The sequence below is a fragment of the Camelus ferus genome, chromosome 8 (assembly GCF_009834535.1).
Source record: "Camelus ferus isolate YT-003-E chromosome 8, BCGSAC_Cfer_1.0, whole genome shotgun sequence".
NCBI lineage: Eukaryota > Metazoa > Chordata > Mammalia > Artiodactyla > Camelidae > Camelus > Camelus ferus.
The window spans coordinates 37,132,445-37,152,389 of NC_045703.1; the positions used below are offsets into that span (position 1 = coordinate 37,132,445).

A 19,945-nucleotide genomic window follows, 5' to 3' on the forward strand; every position below is an offset into this window, starting at 1 on the left:
GCTCTTCCTACTGAGAAAACCTCAGTGCCATTCAGAAAGGATTTGAAGAAAGGTAATGAAATTCTAGAAAACAGCTTTAAACTTGTCAATATTCAAATTCTTTAGAGAAAAAAATTCAAATTAAGTTAATGACCAAAACCAAAAAAGCACATATTCCTCTTTCTACTACCCCATTTCTGCATTTTTTTTTAAACAGAAAATTTTAAAGAAAATACTGTATGGAAAACCCTGAAAGGAAAGCTAAGGTAAAGGAGTAAATTACAATAAAATAAAGCATGCTAGCTTGGTAATTACATAAAATAAGCCAGATTTTTCCCAAAGTGCAGCCCAGGAGGTGACTTTTGGTAATCAATATATTTAATGGTTCCTAGAAATAAAGCAAGTAGCTCATCAAATCTGTGAAGTCATATATTGTTGCTCAGGATAAGATTAAAGCAGGCAGAGGAATTCACACAGACATCTTACTGGTCCTGTACTCAGGAACGCTCTTGTACCGAGCCTTCAGTAACTGAACATTGCAACACTTCCCTTTTTTCAAAAATAGCAATGAAACATTAATTCACCTATGATAAAATTCACCCTTTTAAAGTGTGCATGTCAGTGGTTTAAAGTATATTCACAAGGTTGTATAACGACGATCACTACCTAATTCCAGAATATCTTCGCCACCCTGAAAAGAAACCCGTAACGGTTCATAGCTGCTCCCACCACCGGCTTCCCCCCGGCCCTGGCAACAGCGAATCTACCTCTGGTCTCTATGGACTGGCCTATTCTGGACCTTTCAGAGAAATGGAATCATATAATATAATGTGGCTTTTTGTAGGCTTCTCTCACTTAGGATGCTTTCAAGGTTCATCTGTGTTTTGGATGTGTCAGTGTTTTCTCTCTTTTTTTTTTAAGGGCTAAATAAAATTCCATTATATACCACATTTTGTTACCCATTCATCAGTTGATGGACATTTGGGTTGTTTCCACTTTTTAGCTATTGTAAGTAATGCTGTAACGAACATTCATGTACAAGTTTTTGTGTGGACATACATTCAACTTTCTTGGGTGGACACCTAAGAATAGAACTGATGGGTCACATGGTAACTCTGTGTATGTTAACCTACTGAGAAACTGAAGAACTATTTTCCAACATGGCAGCATCATTTCACAATCTCACCAGCAATGCATGAGGCTCCAGTTTTTCCACATCTTTGCCAACAATTTATTCCCACTTTTAAATTGAATTACAGCCACCCTAATGGGTGTGAAGTGGTATCTCACGGTGGTTTTGATCCAGTTCCCTAATGACTAGTGAGGGCAGCCTAATTCCTTGCAAGTACACATGGTACAGATAATACATGTCTCTGGTGTCAAATCTCCTTCACTGCGTTTCTCTGGGCATCATGACACGCTTTTTACCCTCTGCTACTCTCCACAGGGGATGTGGTTTATTACCAGCTTCTTCCACCCTTTCGGCTTCTGTCTTGACTGCCTCCCCAAAAGCCCTGCTTTTGGTCTAACAGGTCTAATCACCTACTCTCTCCTTCCTCCTACAAAGCCTGCAGTCTCCACTCCTCTAAAAGAGAAGCCTGGTCATTATCATTCCTGCTCCCACCCCAACAGCACAGGCCCAGCTTCACCTCACAGGGCCCTGTCAGCCCCACCTCTGCGGACTTCAGCTTCTCCTGTTCTCTCAGTTCCTTCTTCTGTTTCCCAGTCTCACATTCCACATTTCCAGTCCTTCCTAACTTCTCCATATTCCAAACCATCTTTTCTTTTGACTCCAGCCTCCGCCAAGTCTAGTCCTCCGCTCTAGTCCTCTCCACGTCTCTCCCTCCTGATAGCCTCAGGCTGCAAGCCCCCAGATCAGCCCTTCATCTGCGCTCTCTCGTGGGCACTAGTAAATGTCATCCCGTGCTTTCTCTACTCCCCATTTCTCACTGTGGCCTGAAGCCTGTCTGCCTTTTGAGCTGTAAGTGACTAAAAGCTAATGGAAGAAAACTTTTTCCAACAGAAGGGCTGTGATGGCTAATTTTGTGTGTCAGCTCTAGGCCTTGGGGTACCCAGACATTTGGCTGAACATTATTCTGAGTGTGTCTGAGAGGTTTCTGCAGAGATTAACATTTGAATTGGACGACAGAGTAAAGCAGACTGCCCTCCCTAATGTGGGTGGCCTCATCCCATCAAGTGAAGATCTAAACAGAATGAAAAAGGCTGAGGAGGAGGAAACTTCTTCGTTCCGTCTGAATTGGAACATGGGTCTTCTCCTGCCCTGGGACCGGGCTCCCCTGGGTCTCCAGCTTGCTCACTACAGATGTTGAGACTTTTCAGCCTCCATAATTATGTGAGCCAATTTATAAGTCATATTTATAGATTCTATTAGCTATTGCTAAAAGATAAACTGAGGCATAGTTAAAATGTTAAGACTTTGAGCAAAAATTGAGTCAAATTGGGCAGCACCAAGCTGGAAGTGATTGGGAGTGCAGGGAACACAAAGCAAACAAATTATCTGACTGGCTATGGCTTAAAGCCTACTTGGCTCTTTGTGACTGGTTGTCCTTAGGTTTGGATTTCATAATCTTGAGGCATTTCCAGGTTTAGATTTTGGTTTGCTTACCCAGGCCACCATGGCATTAGAGCCTCCTTCCTCAGTCTCATAGCCTCTTTGTTTAACAACATACATCCTATTTGGCTCTGATGTCTCTCTAGAGAAACCTGACTAATATTGCTGCTTAAACCCTGGAAACCCCTTACCCCACGAATACGTAAATAAGCAAAAACCATGCAGAGGATTTAAGATCTGGTTTAGTGAACAACAAAGAGGAATGAGTACTCATGCAGGGAACTACATTTATTAGCAGTACCATAGCTCTAAGAAGCACAATAAATTTAAATAGGGAGAGCATGAAAGTCAGGAGACTACAAAAATAGGGTCTGCTCCAATTCCTACCTGGGGGGATGCAAATAAAAGGAAAATCTAAAAGAGATATCATAGAAAGAAACAAAAAAAAAAAAATAAGGTAAAAAGGAAAACTTAATCCCAGAGTTTCACTCTCAAGGGAAGGTACAGTCAGACAGAAATGCTCAAGTTGAGAAAGGAAACTAGGTTTTTGGCTTCTTTCTTTATTCTCTGGCATGTGGGAGATGTCTGATGGAGAAGATGATTAATTCAATTTCGTACATGTCGTACTTGAGGTGATGGCAGACATCCAGGTATAGATGACAGCCTTAAAAATGGACAGAAGCTTCTTAAAATTAATTGAGGGTTCTACCATCCCACAGCAACATTTTATGCTTACCAGAATATATCTCTTGTCTTATTCAAGGGCATCACTTGGCATTGGGCATCAAAGTAACTGGCCACTGAATCACAGTCCTACCACACAGTTTATCAGCTCCGTCACTAAAATCTTTAAATATCTCCCAAGCTAAAGTTACTCATATAATCTACAGAGAACGTCCTTCCTTTCCAAAGTGATATAAATGTGGGCACTCACACTTGCTGAGCATTTACACTGTGACAAAATGGAGCCAAGAGACAAATAAAAAAGAAAGAGCTCAGCTATCATAAATATTCAGTATGTGAGCCACAAGATTGCTAACCTCCTTAAATCCCCTAGATGGGACTATGTCCTCTATAAGCCAGGTGGAGGGCACTCTCCAGTGTGCTGAAGATTTGGGCTTCCTCCTTCCTGACACAACACTATTTATTGAGTACCACCATCTGCCCTTTTCTCAAAAGGGCTAAGAGGACAGAAATAAGAGCTGTAACAGATTGAAAATTTTCTTCTACAATACAGTTAAAAATTAATGTAGTATGACTTGAAACCCACAAAAACTGCTGCTCAAATACACGTAATACACTTATTACCACTGAAGCAAAGTTCCAGAATCTTGGAAGTAATCTCCAAAGGCCTTGAAATTTTGCTCTTCTTGGTTATTGTCTCATCGGGTAAGACTGGCAAATGGCTAAGCAGTGACAATATCCAAAGTGCACACCATTGTATTTTCTAACCTTCTGCTATGCTTACAATAAAAAAGCTTTCTTGTTGCCATATATCGAATAATGATTTTGTTTAATGTAGAGGGGAAGTGTCTCTGCTAATCTGGAGAGTCTATATTTGTGTTTAAAATGGCAGTGAGAGCTCTTTTCCAATAATGCATATTAGGTTACCAACTCGTTCTCTTTTTTAACCCCTTAAAAGTCTGTGGCAAATCACTGAAAAGGCTGTAAATGTGGGTTAAGTTCTCTTCTACTTCCAAAATGTGTAAGTTTTGGCAGACTGTATTTTTCAAAAATGGTCACAATAGTTCCCATTCCACATGCTCTTCTGCAGTGTGATCTGGCCACTCCCCCATCAGGAAGTAGAGTCCAATTCTCCTCCTCTCAGATCTACACTGGCCTTAATGATTCACTTGTAACCAACAGAATGTGGCAAAAGGGATACTGAATGACTTCCGAGCCTAGATCAGTAGAAGCCTTGCAGCTTTCTGTCTCTGGAGGCTCCAGTAGCCGCCACACTGTGAAAGCCCCCACCACGCGGAGAGGACATGGAGGTCCTCTAGTCAACTGCTCCAGGTGAGCCCAGCCTTCAGGGCATCCCAGTCTGGGCACCACGTGAGTAAAGAAGTCATCCTGGAAGCGGAGCCTCCAACCCCAGCTGTCTCAGCTCCCTCTGATCAAGCCACTCCTGTCTGAAAATCCAGACACTGCGGAGCAAACCATCCCCGCTGTCTCTTCTTTGAATTCCTAACCCAAGAATGTATAAGAATAAGATGGTTGTTGTTTTATACAAGTTTTGGGGCGGTGTGAAAGGCAGCAGTAGACATCGGGAATGTAGCTTAGGCAACACAGCTGTCTCCTCACTTTAATGACTGTATTCCATAATTTTCTTCCCCTTTACTGGAACTTCCATTTCCTTTCTTTTGTTTTGTTTTGTTTTGTTTTGTTTGGCCAATAATAGATGTCCACTGTTAATTTCCCCATTTATTTTGACAGTTCAACTTCAGAAACCATCATATCCAATAAAACTATTTCCTAGGGTTTGGTCTCCAGCTTATGTTTTTTTTAAAGCTTCTTTCTAGCATCCTCTCCACTTGTTGGAATTATTTCAGTTTTTTTCACCCTTGTATTCCAATCTGTGTTTGAATTAGGTCACGACAAAAGACAATTACTTGAAGCAAATGCTGTGCACCCAACTATAACCATGATAAGTAAACATTCTGTCAGGCATAAGAATTATACAGCATTTATCATAAACAAAGCACTATACCAGTACTTCAGATGTTTACCATTCTAAATGCTTTATTAATGAGAGTTGGCTATGAATTTTATAATTTACTCTCATCGCAAGTATTATTTTGGCAGAAGAGCACATTTTACTGTTTTCAACAAAAGGACTATTCTTGTTTGATAAGTAATCTTAATACAAACACTTCAAACCACTGCATTTTTATAAATATAGCCTATTTTATAACTTGCTACTATATTTAATAAGTATAAATTGGTCACTCACAAATCACAGCATAAAAAATCAAGCTCTTCGTTTTCCTGATGGAACTTCATTTTCTTTATGAGTATCTGGTTGATGAAACATGTGAGAACAAGTAGTGCAGACCTGCAAAAGCAGCAGGAGAGGCAGTATCCTGGGAGGGAGCCAGGTTTTCAATTAAAGTAAGGAGATAAGATTATTTTATGAAGAGATGTGGCTGCAGAGAAGTTTGTTGAGCACAGAATGAGAGTTCCAGAGAGCAAGTATAACAACCCAACAAGTGTCTGGGAAAAGAAGGCACAACTGCCTGAGGATAAGCCCGATGACCGGGGGCCTGTATTTGGAGCCGGGTCCAGGGACAGAGACAGGGCATTAAGATAAAACGAGCCGGCTCGAAGCTTCCAAGATGGGCTCTGCTCTTACCATTTGGAACACAGCAGACTGTGGATTTTACATAGGATTCCAAACACATTAGAGAAAAGCAACCAGGATTAGCCTTCTTACTTCAAATATACACCTGAGAGGAGGTTACTTTAAACATCTCTAAGCCTCAGTTTTTTTTCTGTAAAGTGAAGAGAATAATGCCTACTTCATAAAGTTATGATGAAACAATGTGATGTAAGTAAACTGGTTAACACAGTGCCTGATACACAGTAGTGCACAACATACTTTTTGGTGTAATGGTTTTGGTTATTGATACAGTCCTCGTAAGAAATCGTAACCAGGTATGCAGGGGACAAGACTGTCCCCCTCTGCCTCCCATCTTGCGCTCAGCAGAGGAAGTGAAAGGACTCAGATGTTCTTGCTGATTTGTCTAACACTAAGCATCTAGAACAGGTTTACTTAATACAAAAACCGCTTTGTCTCAGGTAATTTCCATCTCGTATACCTGTCAGACTGCGAGCTCCTGGAGGATGTGCTCCTGGCTTATTCGTGTCCCCCCCCACTGTCCAGTGTTTACTGGATACTTCGAAACGGCTGCTGAATGAGTATCCATATAGGAATAAAGCAGAACAGGCAAAGTCCCCTACCTCAGAGATGTTAGTTCCAGAGGCTATATTTAGCACAAATCTCTTTTTTTCTTAAATAACTTATATGCTAGTTTTCTAAAAGACGTTTAGATTTTATAAAATGTCATTTTCAGATTTAAGATTAGGTATCAATCAATAAAAAGGTGACCACCTAAAAAAAAATCCCATATATTTAGTAAATAGGAGAATACTGGTAATTCTATTTATGTTATTCACTATTTTTAGGATGACAAACTCTCCAGAAATTTTGTACAAAACAAATTAATAATCAACTTAAAAAGACAATTTGGTGAAATAATTCACTTAAAAACATCACGTCACATTTTTCTTAAAAATTCTAGCCTCTTGTTTAACATCTGTTAAATACTTATAATTTTAGTTGATATTTTTTAAAAACTTAAGTATAAGATGGTTCTATATCATCAGGCCATATATTTCACTTTATTTAGACATATGACTGCAAAACAGCTACAAGTTAAATTCCAGGATCCATCCTCATTCCCTCGCTCCTTCACCACTGACCCCTCTTCTTACTGTATTCTATGCAATCCTTGAGTCGGTATTTAAATAGCAAACCAGACACACACACACACATACACACACACACACACAAATTTCCCACATCCTCAGAACCCCATCTCCACCCCTCTCAACCAAAGACACAGATTCCCTTCCAAAATAAACCTGACTTTATGTTGCACCAAACACACGGGATCTGGAACTGATGCAGGCACTCACCTTGCTGCCTAGCACTGCTTTCTAAAAATAGCAACATGACACAATCAGACGGACCAAGGTTCAAATCCCAGCTCTTCCAGTAGCAAAGCCTAGGGCTAGTCACTTAACCTCTCTAATACTCAACTTCCTCCTCAAGTCTCGTATCAACCTCACAGGGTATGGTAAGAATTATATTAAACACTGTAAGAAAATAGCATGTAATGGTTGCTTAAAAATGGTACTTGCCGTTAGCCATGCCAAGCCATTATCCTTCCCCCATAATGAAAAATGCCTCTTGCTTTACGTTGCATCCTATTGCTTAACTTTATCACCTGACCTGCCTTATCAGAGGAACAAATCAGGCTCCAAGTCGCTGCCCTCATTCAGAGTAAATTTTGGCCTGGGACTCACAAATTTTCCTCCTATCCAAACCCTGCCATTATCTTTGGAGATTTCAAAAATGGATGTAGAATCCTAAAGACCAGACTAAAAGTTCTTCGGAATTCCTAACTCTAAGAACCTCACTTCCTTATAAGCACTCTCAAGACTGTACCCAGGATCTTGTTATAACTTCTTCTACCTCAAAAGTCTTACTCTAGTCCCCTCTCATGCTACATCTCCTTGCATTCTCTCTCAGCCACTGGGCATTATCTACACACACACACCGATGGTCCTCTCAATTCCTACATTTTCCTTTGTCTATCAGCTTCATCTTAACCCACTTCCTTCCCTATGTAGCACACAACTAAGAGTGGATTAACTGCACGACTTACTCTATCAAAGCTCCTTCATTCTCTTAAATCCCAGTTCTACTATACCTATCAGGCAAAACTCAGGCTTTGGATTAATCCTTTAATGCCATGCCTTCTCTCCTACATTTGCTGAACAATGGTGGTCCTCTCCATAGGACAGCATAGGACTTTGCAGAAAACTGCAAAGCATTCCAATTGATACCAGACATCACGTTTAATTTCCTCTTAGGACAGCCACACATCTCACTGATCTTTTCACTTTAATCTTGTCAGCTCTTTTCTCCTTCTTCCCCCAGCAATTATTCTAAATGTTTTCTGTTCTGCTTAAGGCCCCAAACACTCATGATTTTAATAATCACCTATACGCTAATGACTTTTAAATTTCATTTCTATCCCTGTAGCTTAAGACACATACCCAAATGTTTGCTAAATATTTCTACCTAGGTATACATGGCCATCTCAAACTCTCTGAACTCATTATAACATCTTCAATCAATTCTGATTCCCTCTTGGGGGGAATCAGCCTCCAAAATGGCCCTTAATGATCTGTGTCTCCTGGTATTCAAATCCTTGTGTAGTCACCTCCTCCATCACACCATGGTTGGTCTGTGTAACCAACAGAATACTGCAAAGGCGATGCTATGTCATTCTAAGATTATGTTATGAAAAGACTGTAACTTCCATCTTGGTCTCTCTCCCCTCCACTCCCTGGGATCACCAGTTACAGAGAGTCTCACTTGTGAGGCACTAAGGTCTTGGGCAAACAACACATGAGTCAACTCCAAAGTGGAGCCTCCAGCCCCAGTCAAGTCTTCAGCTTGACTGCAACCTCATGAGCAGCCCTCTTTCTCACATCCATCACTCTGACACTGACTCCCCTGCCTCCCTCTTTCACTCAGAAGAATCCTGGTGATTAAACTTGCCCCATCCAAATAATCAAGGATAATCTCTCCATGTCAAGATCCTTAACTTAATCATACCTGTGAACAAAATGTAACATATTCACAGGTTCCAGGGATTAGGGCGTGTATGTCTTGGAGTGGGGGAATGGCATCATTCTGCCACAATCCAGTCCCCTAATTTTCTCTGGCAAAGTTCCACAATCCAGAAATAGAAACAGATGAAACAAAGAGCAAGGGTGACAGACCCAGGATTGAAGGCTAAAGACACGTAGCCCTGAAGAGCAATATTAAAGTGACAGGCTTGGTTGCAGTCAAACTTTGCTGATGCCTTCATGACCACAGAGTTCTCTTATCTGGGCTCCTTTCCCACCAGTATTTTTTAATCATCACCAGGCGATTGAGACAAGAAAGCGTGTACTGATATGAACATACTCCATGATCAACAATGAAAGTGCTTATTTTCTAGGTCATTTAAGGAAGATACATATCAAAATAGAACCAGTAAGACTAAATATCTACCAAACATTCTGTATTTGAATAAATGGTTTTTAAAGAGTTTTCTGTATGTTACATAAAGTTAATCTAGAAACTAACAACCAAATGTTCTGCAGTCTCAGGGAGTAAAAGATTTCTAGTTATCTTTAGGTACAAAGTCTTAACAAAACCAACTCCCACACTGACAGTTTGTGTTGGGAAGAAGGGAACTGTAACTGTAAACATTTTAAGCAAATGAGTATAAAAAACAAGGCTTTTGTTTCAATTTAAATAAGTCAATATTATATTCTGAAAAGGTTCACTCCATGCTATGGAATAATTCAAACATTTTATTCCTTTTTTTGACCCAGGGCAATGTGGTAGATCCCAGTTGAGATTATGAAGACTACAATTCACAAACAAGGAGAGAATCGATTGTAATTTTATCCTATGCTCATGATTGCAGGGTGGCTGCTAGGTGACTGGCAACTAGCACAAAAGATGAGTACTCCTGCCCCCACCATCCCTTCCAGCCCTCCCATCTGAGAGTGTTCAGGGAAATAATAACAGTCAAACCCACACTCATGTGAGGGTGGTTAGGGTGGTAACACATCTGACAAACCAGAGCAGGGCCAAGGTAAACAGCAGATGCAAAGTTCTGCATTCATTTTTAGACACAGTAGATCCTCATTACTCGTGGATTCCCTACTTCCAAATTCACGTACTTGCTCAAATGTATATGTAACCTCAAAATCTAACACTTACAGTGTGCTAGGCTTCAGTCAAGCATGAGTTATAGTGCTGCTGGCTGTAAGTTCTCTGTTAATGAATCAACAGTATGTATTAAATAAGGTGTTGTTAAAGAAAAATACACCTAAAACAAGGTTATACATTGATGGCTTGATGAAAACGTAACCACAGGATGTCAGAAACATAACCCTGTACGTCCCTTGAATAACTTGATAGAACATAACTACCTTAAATAATGAAAATTAACTCTCTTTTATTTTCTGTTCAACCTTTACTTTTGATAGCTGTGGTCTCTAAAAATGTGGAATACATCTCCACCAGAGGAGAAAATACACATAAAACATACTTAATTGCTAGAGACGATGCCAGCAGACTGAAGCAAGGGGGAGGGGCCTGGAGAGTGGGTACAAATGGAGATTTATTGACTTTTCCTACACAGATTATCTCTCTTACCCTTTATAATAATTCTATGAGATAGGCTTTGTTATTCTTATTTGTATACAGATGAGGCGGCTGAGGCTCTGAGAGATTAAAACACTCACTAAAAGCCACAGTCTGGTAAATGGTGAAGCAGAAATTCAAACTGGGGTCTATCTAAGCCACTGAACCACACCTCTGACCGGTATGGTGGGCTCTGCTGCCTCCCTGGGCCAATGGCTCGGGGAACGTGGTCCTCTGGCCCACCCACGAGAGACCGAAAGCACAAACCCCAATACATATCCATTAGCTCCTGGGATTCAGAAGACTGAAATTTCCCTTACCCCCCTTTATCCCTGGTCATTACAGAGATTTGTAACCAGAGAATGTGTCAACATTATTCTTTAAATTTTTCTTAAAAATCTTATTTAAGGAGTTGGAAGGTACTAGCATTGTTTATTTATCTAAGAAAATCAGGTATACTACCCAAAATGCACAAATCAAAAAGAAAAAGCTGCCCATAATTAAACATTTAAAATTTGTCAGATAAAAGTATTCTCTTGATTAAAATGTTCATTTACTTTATTCTGGTCACATTTTCTCAAAAGTCTATAGGGAAACATAATTACCCCCCCCCCAAACAAAAATGCATAAGGAAAAAGTGAGAAAAATATATAATCTAAAAATGGAACAGTGAATTAATAGTATTAATTAATAGTGCCTAGCACAGTGTCTTCCACGGACTAGGCATTCAACAAAAGTCTGGCAATCATATGGCTCTATGTGCTCTATTCCAGTCATATTTAAGTCTATCTTCTCTTGTGGCTCTGAGTGGACCGTCGTATTACACACATACAAACACATATCTTTCTCTCAAAATTATTTGTACTTTGTTTACAGAGCGGTTCACTGGGCAAAAGATCTAAGAATAAGAACAGAATATTATTTAGTATTTTGGTTATAAATGTTTTTGAAAGAAATGAGATTCTGTTATTAAACTGTGCATAAGGAGAAACAGAATGAAAGATGCAAATACCTGTGAACACGCAGACACACATTCAACAGAATAAATCTTTCCAACCAGAAGGTCTAATATCTAGAGTATGTAAATAGTCAAATTTTGCAATTCATTTTATATGAGAGAAGTGGCAAATGAAAATTAAAGTAACAGAATTTATTCAGAAATAAAAGTTCAGCATTTGGCACAAGATTAGTACAGGTCTGGCCTAATCTCCTATAAACATACTGATTATCTACAAGGATCTGGAAGTGATAAAGGACTCCATGTAATTTATGAATGGTGTGATTTAAATCTAAGTATATTATTTTGGAAGGTGGAAAATCATTAATCCCTATGGTAACTCTTGAGTTAAATAAAATAATTCATTCTTCAACAACTGTGAAAAGGAATTTATCCTAATGTTTTACTAAAATTTGCAATTTTGTTGATAATTTAAATATTAGCAATGTATTTTATGAACCAAATGTTTATTTCCAAACCTTCTTAAACCCTAAAACAGAGATGGTACATATAAAGAAGTACAGATTAGTAATTTCTAAAAGTCATTAAAATACTATCTCCCTTACAGTAAATTAGGTAGTACACAGTAGCTGAGTCTAGTATCCAAATCTCAAGTATTATGGTTGATCACTAAGTCTTGTTTTTCCATCCACAATAGGTCCTTTGGGAGTTTCAGCCTCCATTTATATCTCAAAATGACAGTAGTAAAAGATCTAGGACTAAAAAATTTTCGTATTCAACTTTACTGCTTTTTATACATTCTTGGTAAAGTTTTGGTTTGAAAAAAATATGTAATCATTAATGAAATAAGTTTTGAGGTCTCACTGTTGTAGTTTAGAAGCTAAAAATAAAAGGTTTATTTTCTAAAATATTTGCTTTGGTCTCAAATGTTAAGTATACCAAAATACTGACTACAACTGGCGATCCTCAACCTGCAAAGACTGGTGTTTCCAAAATTCATTTTTATATATTAATTGATTGGCAGTCAGAGACTATTTTCCTAAAGATTTTAAAGGATTGTTAAGTTATGAGGTCAACCTAAAAGAAAAACCTTTATGGCTCAGATTACACACTTGAAATATAAAATATAAACCTGATAGTAATATTTCCCCCACATATTTGTAACATTGTTTTTATTTACAAAAAAAAAATATCCTGAATTCAGTTAGCAATTTTCTTCCATCTCTCTTCAGGTGTTTGTCTCCCAAAAGGGGTGGGGGGCACTAGTTCCAACAGACTTACTGTTCTTTTTATTTATGAGTAGCCTGCAGGACAGAAACCTTCTGCGGTGAAAAAATAAGTATGGCATTAAGAACTTCTATTATTCACATCAATCACATTTCACAGCATAATATTCAAGTTTATCCAAATGCTAAAAAAATTTTTAATCTCATATAAATTAAGGTGAAAGGGGAGAATCACAGTATTTTACCGCTCCTCACCCCACCTTGTTACTTCCTGTTGTCACGTGGAAGCTAACTGGCTTTACAGACCCAGGTTACTCTTCATTCTCATCTCAAATTTAAGAGAGACAAAATTTTCAGAAATACTCATAATTTTAAGAAAGTATAGGAATTTACTTATTAATTAAAATAAACAAATCGCTTCAATCACATTCTGCTGAATGCTTATCCTTCATACTACTTTTGAAGAGGTTGGCAATTAGAAGACAGCAACAGATTTTCCTAAACAAACAAACAAAACAGAGAGGGGATGGGGTGGGGGACTGAAAAAGTTCCAACCCCCTGCCCTCAGGAATGGGACCTAAGCAACAATCCAGTCAACAAAGTAAGCAGTCAGAGGAAAAACATTAAAGTAACCACATAGTAGTAACTTTGACACCAAGTATGACAGTATGTAAATCAATATAATTAAAGAATTTTTTTAAGTCTGGAATGACTAAAGCTCTTAATAGAAACATGAAAATATTGTGACATTTATCTGAGAATACAAAAAAAAAAAAAAAAAAGAGCTGTTACAAATTTGCCAAAGCTACAGTTATAAACTGCACAACCTACGTACCCAGAAATTGTGCAGTGTATGGGAGAGGCATGCTGGTTTCACTCTTACCAAGTCTATGATTCAGATAGTGAGCAAAACATGGTTCCAATATGGGGAAAAACATCTCCGTGGCCTGAACTGAGGAACTGAGTGAGTGATATTAGCTGGAAGGAAGGCATACACAGGAAAAGGAGACCTGCTAGTATAGCTGCCCCTCTCCTAACCTATTCCAGAGACCTGGGTTCAAGTCCAAGTTCTGCCAGTGACAAGCTGTATAATCTTCAAATGACTTTAGGCCCTCAACTTCCATACCTATAAAATGAGGGGGTTTGGCTGATAAAAATCTACGTTTTCTTCTACTAAACCTTTTAACTCTAAAGGCAATCCCTTTATAAGTTTTTAGACAATTAACAGCATATCATGCTTTTGTGCCCAATCGTAAAATGTAGGATATTAATTCAAACCACTCAAAGATTACACTAAACCACTAAAAGATTACATCCAAGCAACTGCATAATAGAATGACAAAGCTGCAATATAACAAAGGAGGGAAAAAAGATACCAGATTTGGATGTGCCCAGCTGAAAAAACCCAAGTCATAACCAAAACTGAGTATTACTATGAAAGAGAATCCAGGTACTTCAAACAAACCAACTAGTGAGAAATCAGTTGTATTTAACACAGAGAAAATAGGATTGTTTCTGAAAATCTCACTGGTTTTGGTATTCTATAACCACAATCAGCAATAGCAGTCAAAGCAGAGTTCACATTAAATGATCAAAACACTATTTTTCCATACTTGCTAAAGAATCTGGTATATCAATTACCTTCCTTTTGAAATGATAATATTTATATTTTAGACAAAGTGCTTTTTTTTACTTTTGCATCAAAATAATAAGTATATTATGAAATAATATAGCTTTTTGAACCAGTTTGAGGGGAAGTCAGTAAATATTTAAGAGTAATTTAACTTAGATGAAATGACCTAGCATTAATCCTGGAGAGTAGCAGATACAACTCCTGAAAAATATGTACTGATTTTCTCTACTATATATTAAAATTACTTGGTACATCATCATCTTCAATAACTATTTATTAAGCTTTTATACTGCATGCAAAGCACTCATATTAAGGTTACATGAAATATATGATCTTTATAGGTGAGAAACAAAGTACATTTATAAACACAATAAGCAGTGTTCGCAAATTTATATTATTAAGTATCTAATAGAAGTACAGACAATAAATGTTAGAGTAATCCAGAGTAAGGCAAACCCAAAAGGGCCTAGGTTGGTCAGGGCAGTTCTCAAGAGGAGAGACATAAGTTGGGTATTAGAAGACTTTTAAGAAGGGTTTGATGCTAAGCAGAGAACACAAAGCAACTGTTCCTGCTCTTTGGAAACTTATACCCTACCTTATACTAGTTATGTCTGTAAGTGGTAATTGGGCCAAACTATACCAAAAGTACAGTCAACTAAAGTGTTGGATGAGCAGCTAACATTACAAAATATTAAAAGGAAAGTTTCTACTGACAACCAGACAACCGACATCTCAAAGCAGACGTCAAAACATTCTCAAAATTTCCAAAGGAGGCAGTCTAAAGTGTTGAGGTGTGTTATCTCCTACCCTGGACACTAGTGAGAGAAGCTTCAAGGAGAATACAGAGGGGGGTTTGGAGAAGAGTTCCTTGTGGAGGGCTACCGGAACAAGTGCCCTTGCCTTCCAGAGGGAGGGTGGATGGAGGTGGATGCCTGCTCTCACCTAAAGCCTAAAGGAAAGGCTTTGATGGGACTACCTGAAGAGCTTGATATGTGTCTCAATCACTTTGAAGAACATATTGAACTGGAACCTGACTCATCCCTGGAGATTCTAAGGATAAGCAGCTGGATGAAGAGGCAGTGAGAACAGCAGAGAAATGGCTGAACTGGGACCACTTCCAGAGTCTGTCTGGACAAAGAATGAGTGCTCCCCATGGACCAATGTAGGCCCTACAAGAGAGAGAGACAGAGCAAGTTGGGATGACATCATCTGGGTCCATCCAAGGAGCTTAAGTGGAGCTTGCACAGACCTCAGCAGAATGAACATGAAGGTCTTGCCAGATCCAAGAGGCTGAGGAAGACGAAAACCACCAGCCAGAACACAGATGCATTCTCATTGTCAAGCAAGGTGAGGCGAGCAACTGAAGTGGGAGGTGGAGGATCCACAGGTGAAAGAAAGAGCTTTAAACATCTGCCAAGTCTACAACAGCACTGACGCTAGATCACCAGACACTCATCGAATGTTAGTTGCTGCTTTTCTTTCCTCTCTTCCCTTCCTCCTTGTGCAACTTGGGAGGGGTCAGAAACCAGGCGTGGCAAGACAAAGGAGGAGTAGAAAAGCTCAGTTGGAAGAAAAAAGGTCAATGATGCCCCCTTCCCCCTTGCAATAGGCAGAGCTAGGGAGTGGGCACAGGGGAGAAGCGTCATCCTTACCTCAGGTTTGGTTTGGGGTTTTTATTTGTTGGCACTAGACATTTTAATAATCAAATTGAGATTTGTATGACTTAGTCACTGAAGGATAATTTGTAGTATCTAAAAGCAACCAGAAAAGTTAAGTTTATCCACAGGCAGGGGATGAGACAGTCTCACAGAGTAAACTGAAAAGGACAGTGAGTGACAAAAATAAAGCTGTTTTATAATTTCATCCTACAAGTTCTGCTTTTCGACTGAGTGCACTAAAGAGTCAACACTGTGGAGACTAGAGAAGTACACAAATGTGACCTTATAAAACATAACTCAGCCCATCCAGATTCTCTGCCTATCCTGACACAGCTCAGTCATTAACAATTCCAGAAATCTGCCACAACGTGACTCAGGATTCTAACAGTAACTGTTAAAGTTTGACATGGGCAACAGAAATATAACAGACTCACTTTAAAAGGCAGAGACTGCCTTGCTCCCTGCTGTATCTATAACAATTAGCAAAGTGCCTGTTCATAAAAGAAGCTTGAAGAACTGCTGTGTCCTTTCCATAAGATGGCTTGCTATGTTAGGTCCTTAGGAAACAGAATCTGAACAAACATGCCTGCAGCTGAGATTGCTTTTGAGTTAGTCAAAAATATGTTACTGTGTATAAAGTTATGTAGATTACTTTCATCCTTCTTCTCTCATTGTCAGCCAAATCTCTGAAAATTGCATATTGTATTTTCAATACTGTACTTACAAAAACAGAGCAAATGTGTAAACTTTAAACTCTGATATTCAAATACAAGAAAAATTACTATACACACTTTTAAAGAATTTAGCAGAAAACCCACAAAAGAAATGCAATATCACATAATGCTATTAAGGCAGAATGGTTTATTTTTAAAAGAAAGGAGCATTTTAAAAACATACTATCCAATATTTTACTAATACTTTGTTTGTTGGCATATAGTAGCTCTTCTCAGTGACAGCCTGAATTAAGCGCCTACTACAGTAGAGAGTTATAGTATCATCTTGTCTCTTCTAAAGGTTAGGAAACTGGGCCTCAGAGTTTAATGACTTGCCTAAGGTCATACTACCAATAAGTGGTAAAGTACAAATTTTAACTCAAGACTGTGTCAGATCCCCAAGCCATGCTAACTGTGATGCTGAAGAGTTGAGTTCCGTTGACTCACTTCTAAAAGAAATAAAATTCTATTTTTGGTTACCTTTATAATATCTAACTTTGAAATACGAGCTATTGCCAAGTTTCAACCACAGTTCTATTAACATATCTCTACTGAGGTGAATTTATCAATAAACTCCTCATGAGTGAAAATTCTATACAGCAGATAACAGTAAAGTTTCTAACAGGCAATATTATTCCTCATGATATCATTCTTATTGTACAGTATTTACAATATATGTGTCTATAAAATTGACAGTTTCCAAATTGTTACCTAAGGGAAGCAGGTTTTATTGTATGTTTTAGAAACTGAAGGTTGTTGGCTGAAATAGAGTCCTAATATCACACAGTTTCATTCTCCTGTCTTGTCTTAGTAATAAAGGCAAGAGACAGGGGTGGGATATTTCAGTGTAAATCAGTGGTTCTCCACTTGGAATGATCCCTGCCCACCCCTTCCCAGGATATCAGGCAATGCCTGGAGACATGTTTATCGCCACAATTGTGGGTGCATGGAACCTACCAGGTAGCACCGGGGACAGTGCTAAACATCCTACAATGCACAGGACAGCCCTGCCTGCTCCCAACAGTCTAAAATGTCAGCTGTACCAAGGTTGAGAAAGTCCAGTATAAAGGATTAAACGTCTGAGGCACTGAGCAGAAGCAGTGGTGTGAGCGTTTAGAGATTGTAACTACAAACACTAAATCAGAGTGCAAGCAATACTCAGTAAAGATTAGCTGTAGCACGCAAGCTGTAATGAGAGCGCAGGCCTGAGGGCAGCCTTCTGCTTCGTTAGATTTGAGGTGGGCAGTATAAAGAGAAAAAGCGATTGCAACTTCTATTCATACTCCCACCTTTAACGGTTGTGCTGAATTTTTGTTCCTGATAAAAGAACAGGAAATCTGAAAAAAAGCTTAAGTAAAAAGAAAAGCAGCTTACTGAAGAGAAAAGAAACTTCTTTTATTAAACTGTACACAGTTCCACTACCAAGCAAAATTTCCCCAAACGCTGCCTTGCTCTTTGCCTGGATGAGTTTTACGGTTACGCACTTGCACCTTTTCCTTTGCTCGTCCACTTGATCTCTCATCCCTCAGTCCTTTCAGCTATTTTTGTTTCTACTCTCAATCACATTTCTTCACCAAAATATCTTTACCTACTTCCTGTCCCTTTCCAATCCCTCTTCCTTCTTTTCCACTCTTCCAACATTGTCTAGCCTGACCCTCTCGAAAGTGCCAACTAGTAATGCAATTATATAAGGCGAATTTGGGAGTTGAAAGAGTCAGACTTCAGAGGTTATCCTGGAGCAAACCTCACAATGCCCGCCTCTCTTCACGTGCCAACACTCGTAACAAGTGGTTAGCCCACTCAGCTTAAACACATTACGTTCTATCACCTCTACTTTCAAAAACCACGAATCACTTCTTCTCACTTAATGGGTATGGCAAGGCTGCTCCTGAGATCTAAACAGAGCAGTTTAATGGATCTAAATTGCTCTTGCTCCACAGATACCAACTCTTTCTCCTTATCAACATTTACTAAACTAGAAAAACCTCACTGTTCAAGTACCATCCTAAACTACAACTGGCCAAATTTGCAGGCTCTTTGCTCTTTACAAATTCTGTTCTGGTAGACTGAAGCATTTAACTAAATGCACACACATTATTCATCTAAAAAGCCTTGTTTGACATTTTGTCAGGATAAGGAATGACTCATTGAATACCCAAAATGGCACGAAAGGTATGTTTTACCCTCCTGCACCGCTCAGGTTTATTCTCCACTTAACTACGTAACCGGCAAGATACTAATGAATTCCGAAGATTCTGGTTCGTGTTGGGTAAATACGGTACTGTACTCTACAGTACTGTAGTGTAAAGCCTCCTGAAGTCTTGGCAGATGCACGAGAGCAAAACTAAAGTGATTTATTATAGTGCAATAAACGTAGATTTGTCCTAATTTGTTCTGTGCTGACTTACCCCTGAAGGATAACAGGGTGCAAATCCCATAAACCTAGCCATGCCGTCGACCTGTTTAGTTTAAATTAACTAGCGTTGCACAGAAGTTTGAACGATTCTTGGAGGTACGTCTCTGGTTGTTGCTTCCCCAGAACCAGCCCCCTTCAACTGTGCGTAACCTCCCAGGCCGGCAGGTGGGCCGGGCAGGCGGGCCCGGCGCGGCTCGCACGGGGTCTCCGCGGCGCCGATCCCGCAGCCGCGCCCTTACCTTGGTGAGCTGGGCGATCTTCTTGCTCATTTTCAGGTGCATGTCCTGGCTGTAGTCCACGCTGTGCCCCGCCTGCTGCGCGGCGGCCGGCGAGGGCGCGAATTTGGCCGTCCCGGCCGCCGAGGCGCCGTAATAGTGCTGCTGCCAGCTCATGCCCGGGGTCGCCATCTTCCCGGCAGACCCCGGCCGGGGCAGCGGTCCCCACGCTCGGGGGCCGGCCCGCCGAGCGACGGCGGCTGGGACGTAGGAGCCCGGGCGGCCGCTTCCGGACCCGACACCCGGCGCCCGCCAGCCGCGGCCGCCCGCGCCCACCCGCCCGCCGTCCCCCGGTCACCGCCGTCCAGGGACGGGGCGGCCCCGCCGGCCCGAAGCCGCGGGCTACACCGGCGCGGGGCAGAGTCCGGTGGCGGCGGCCCGGGGCCCGATCCGCTGTCGCCCGCTCTTCAGCTCGCGCTCGGCGGGGGCGTCGTGGGCAGCCTGGCCCCGCAGGTCCCGTTCCTACCGCGTACCAAGACCCAGCCTGACGGCCGCCGCCGGGACTGCTGCGGGAGGAGG

The 19,945-nt window shown here is 40.2% G+C and overlaps 1 protein-coding gene across 5 annotated transcripts in view; it reads right to left on the minus strand.

Moving 5' to 3' along the window:
* Positions 1 to 19,706, minus strand: part of FAM184A (family with sequence similarity 184 member A) — an 88,764-nt gene extending 69,058 nt beyond the window's left edge. For all 5 annotated transcript variants that reach the window (XR_004321933.1, XM_032484785.1, XM_032484787.1 and 2 more), the window contains exon 1: positions 19,391 to 19,706. Coding sequence is in view for 4 of the 5 variants with exons in the window: in XM_032484785.1 (XP_032340676.1) it covers positions 19,391 to 19,558 (168 nt within the window). In the remaining variant the exon portion in view is untranslated. The remainder of the gene's footprint in view (positions 1 to 19,390) is intronic.
* Between the last annotated feature and the right edge of the window lie 239 nt (positions 19,707 to 19,945).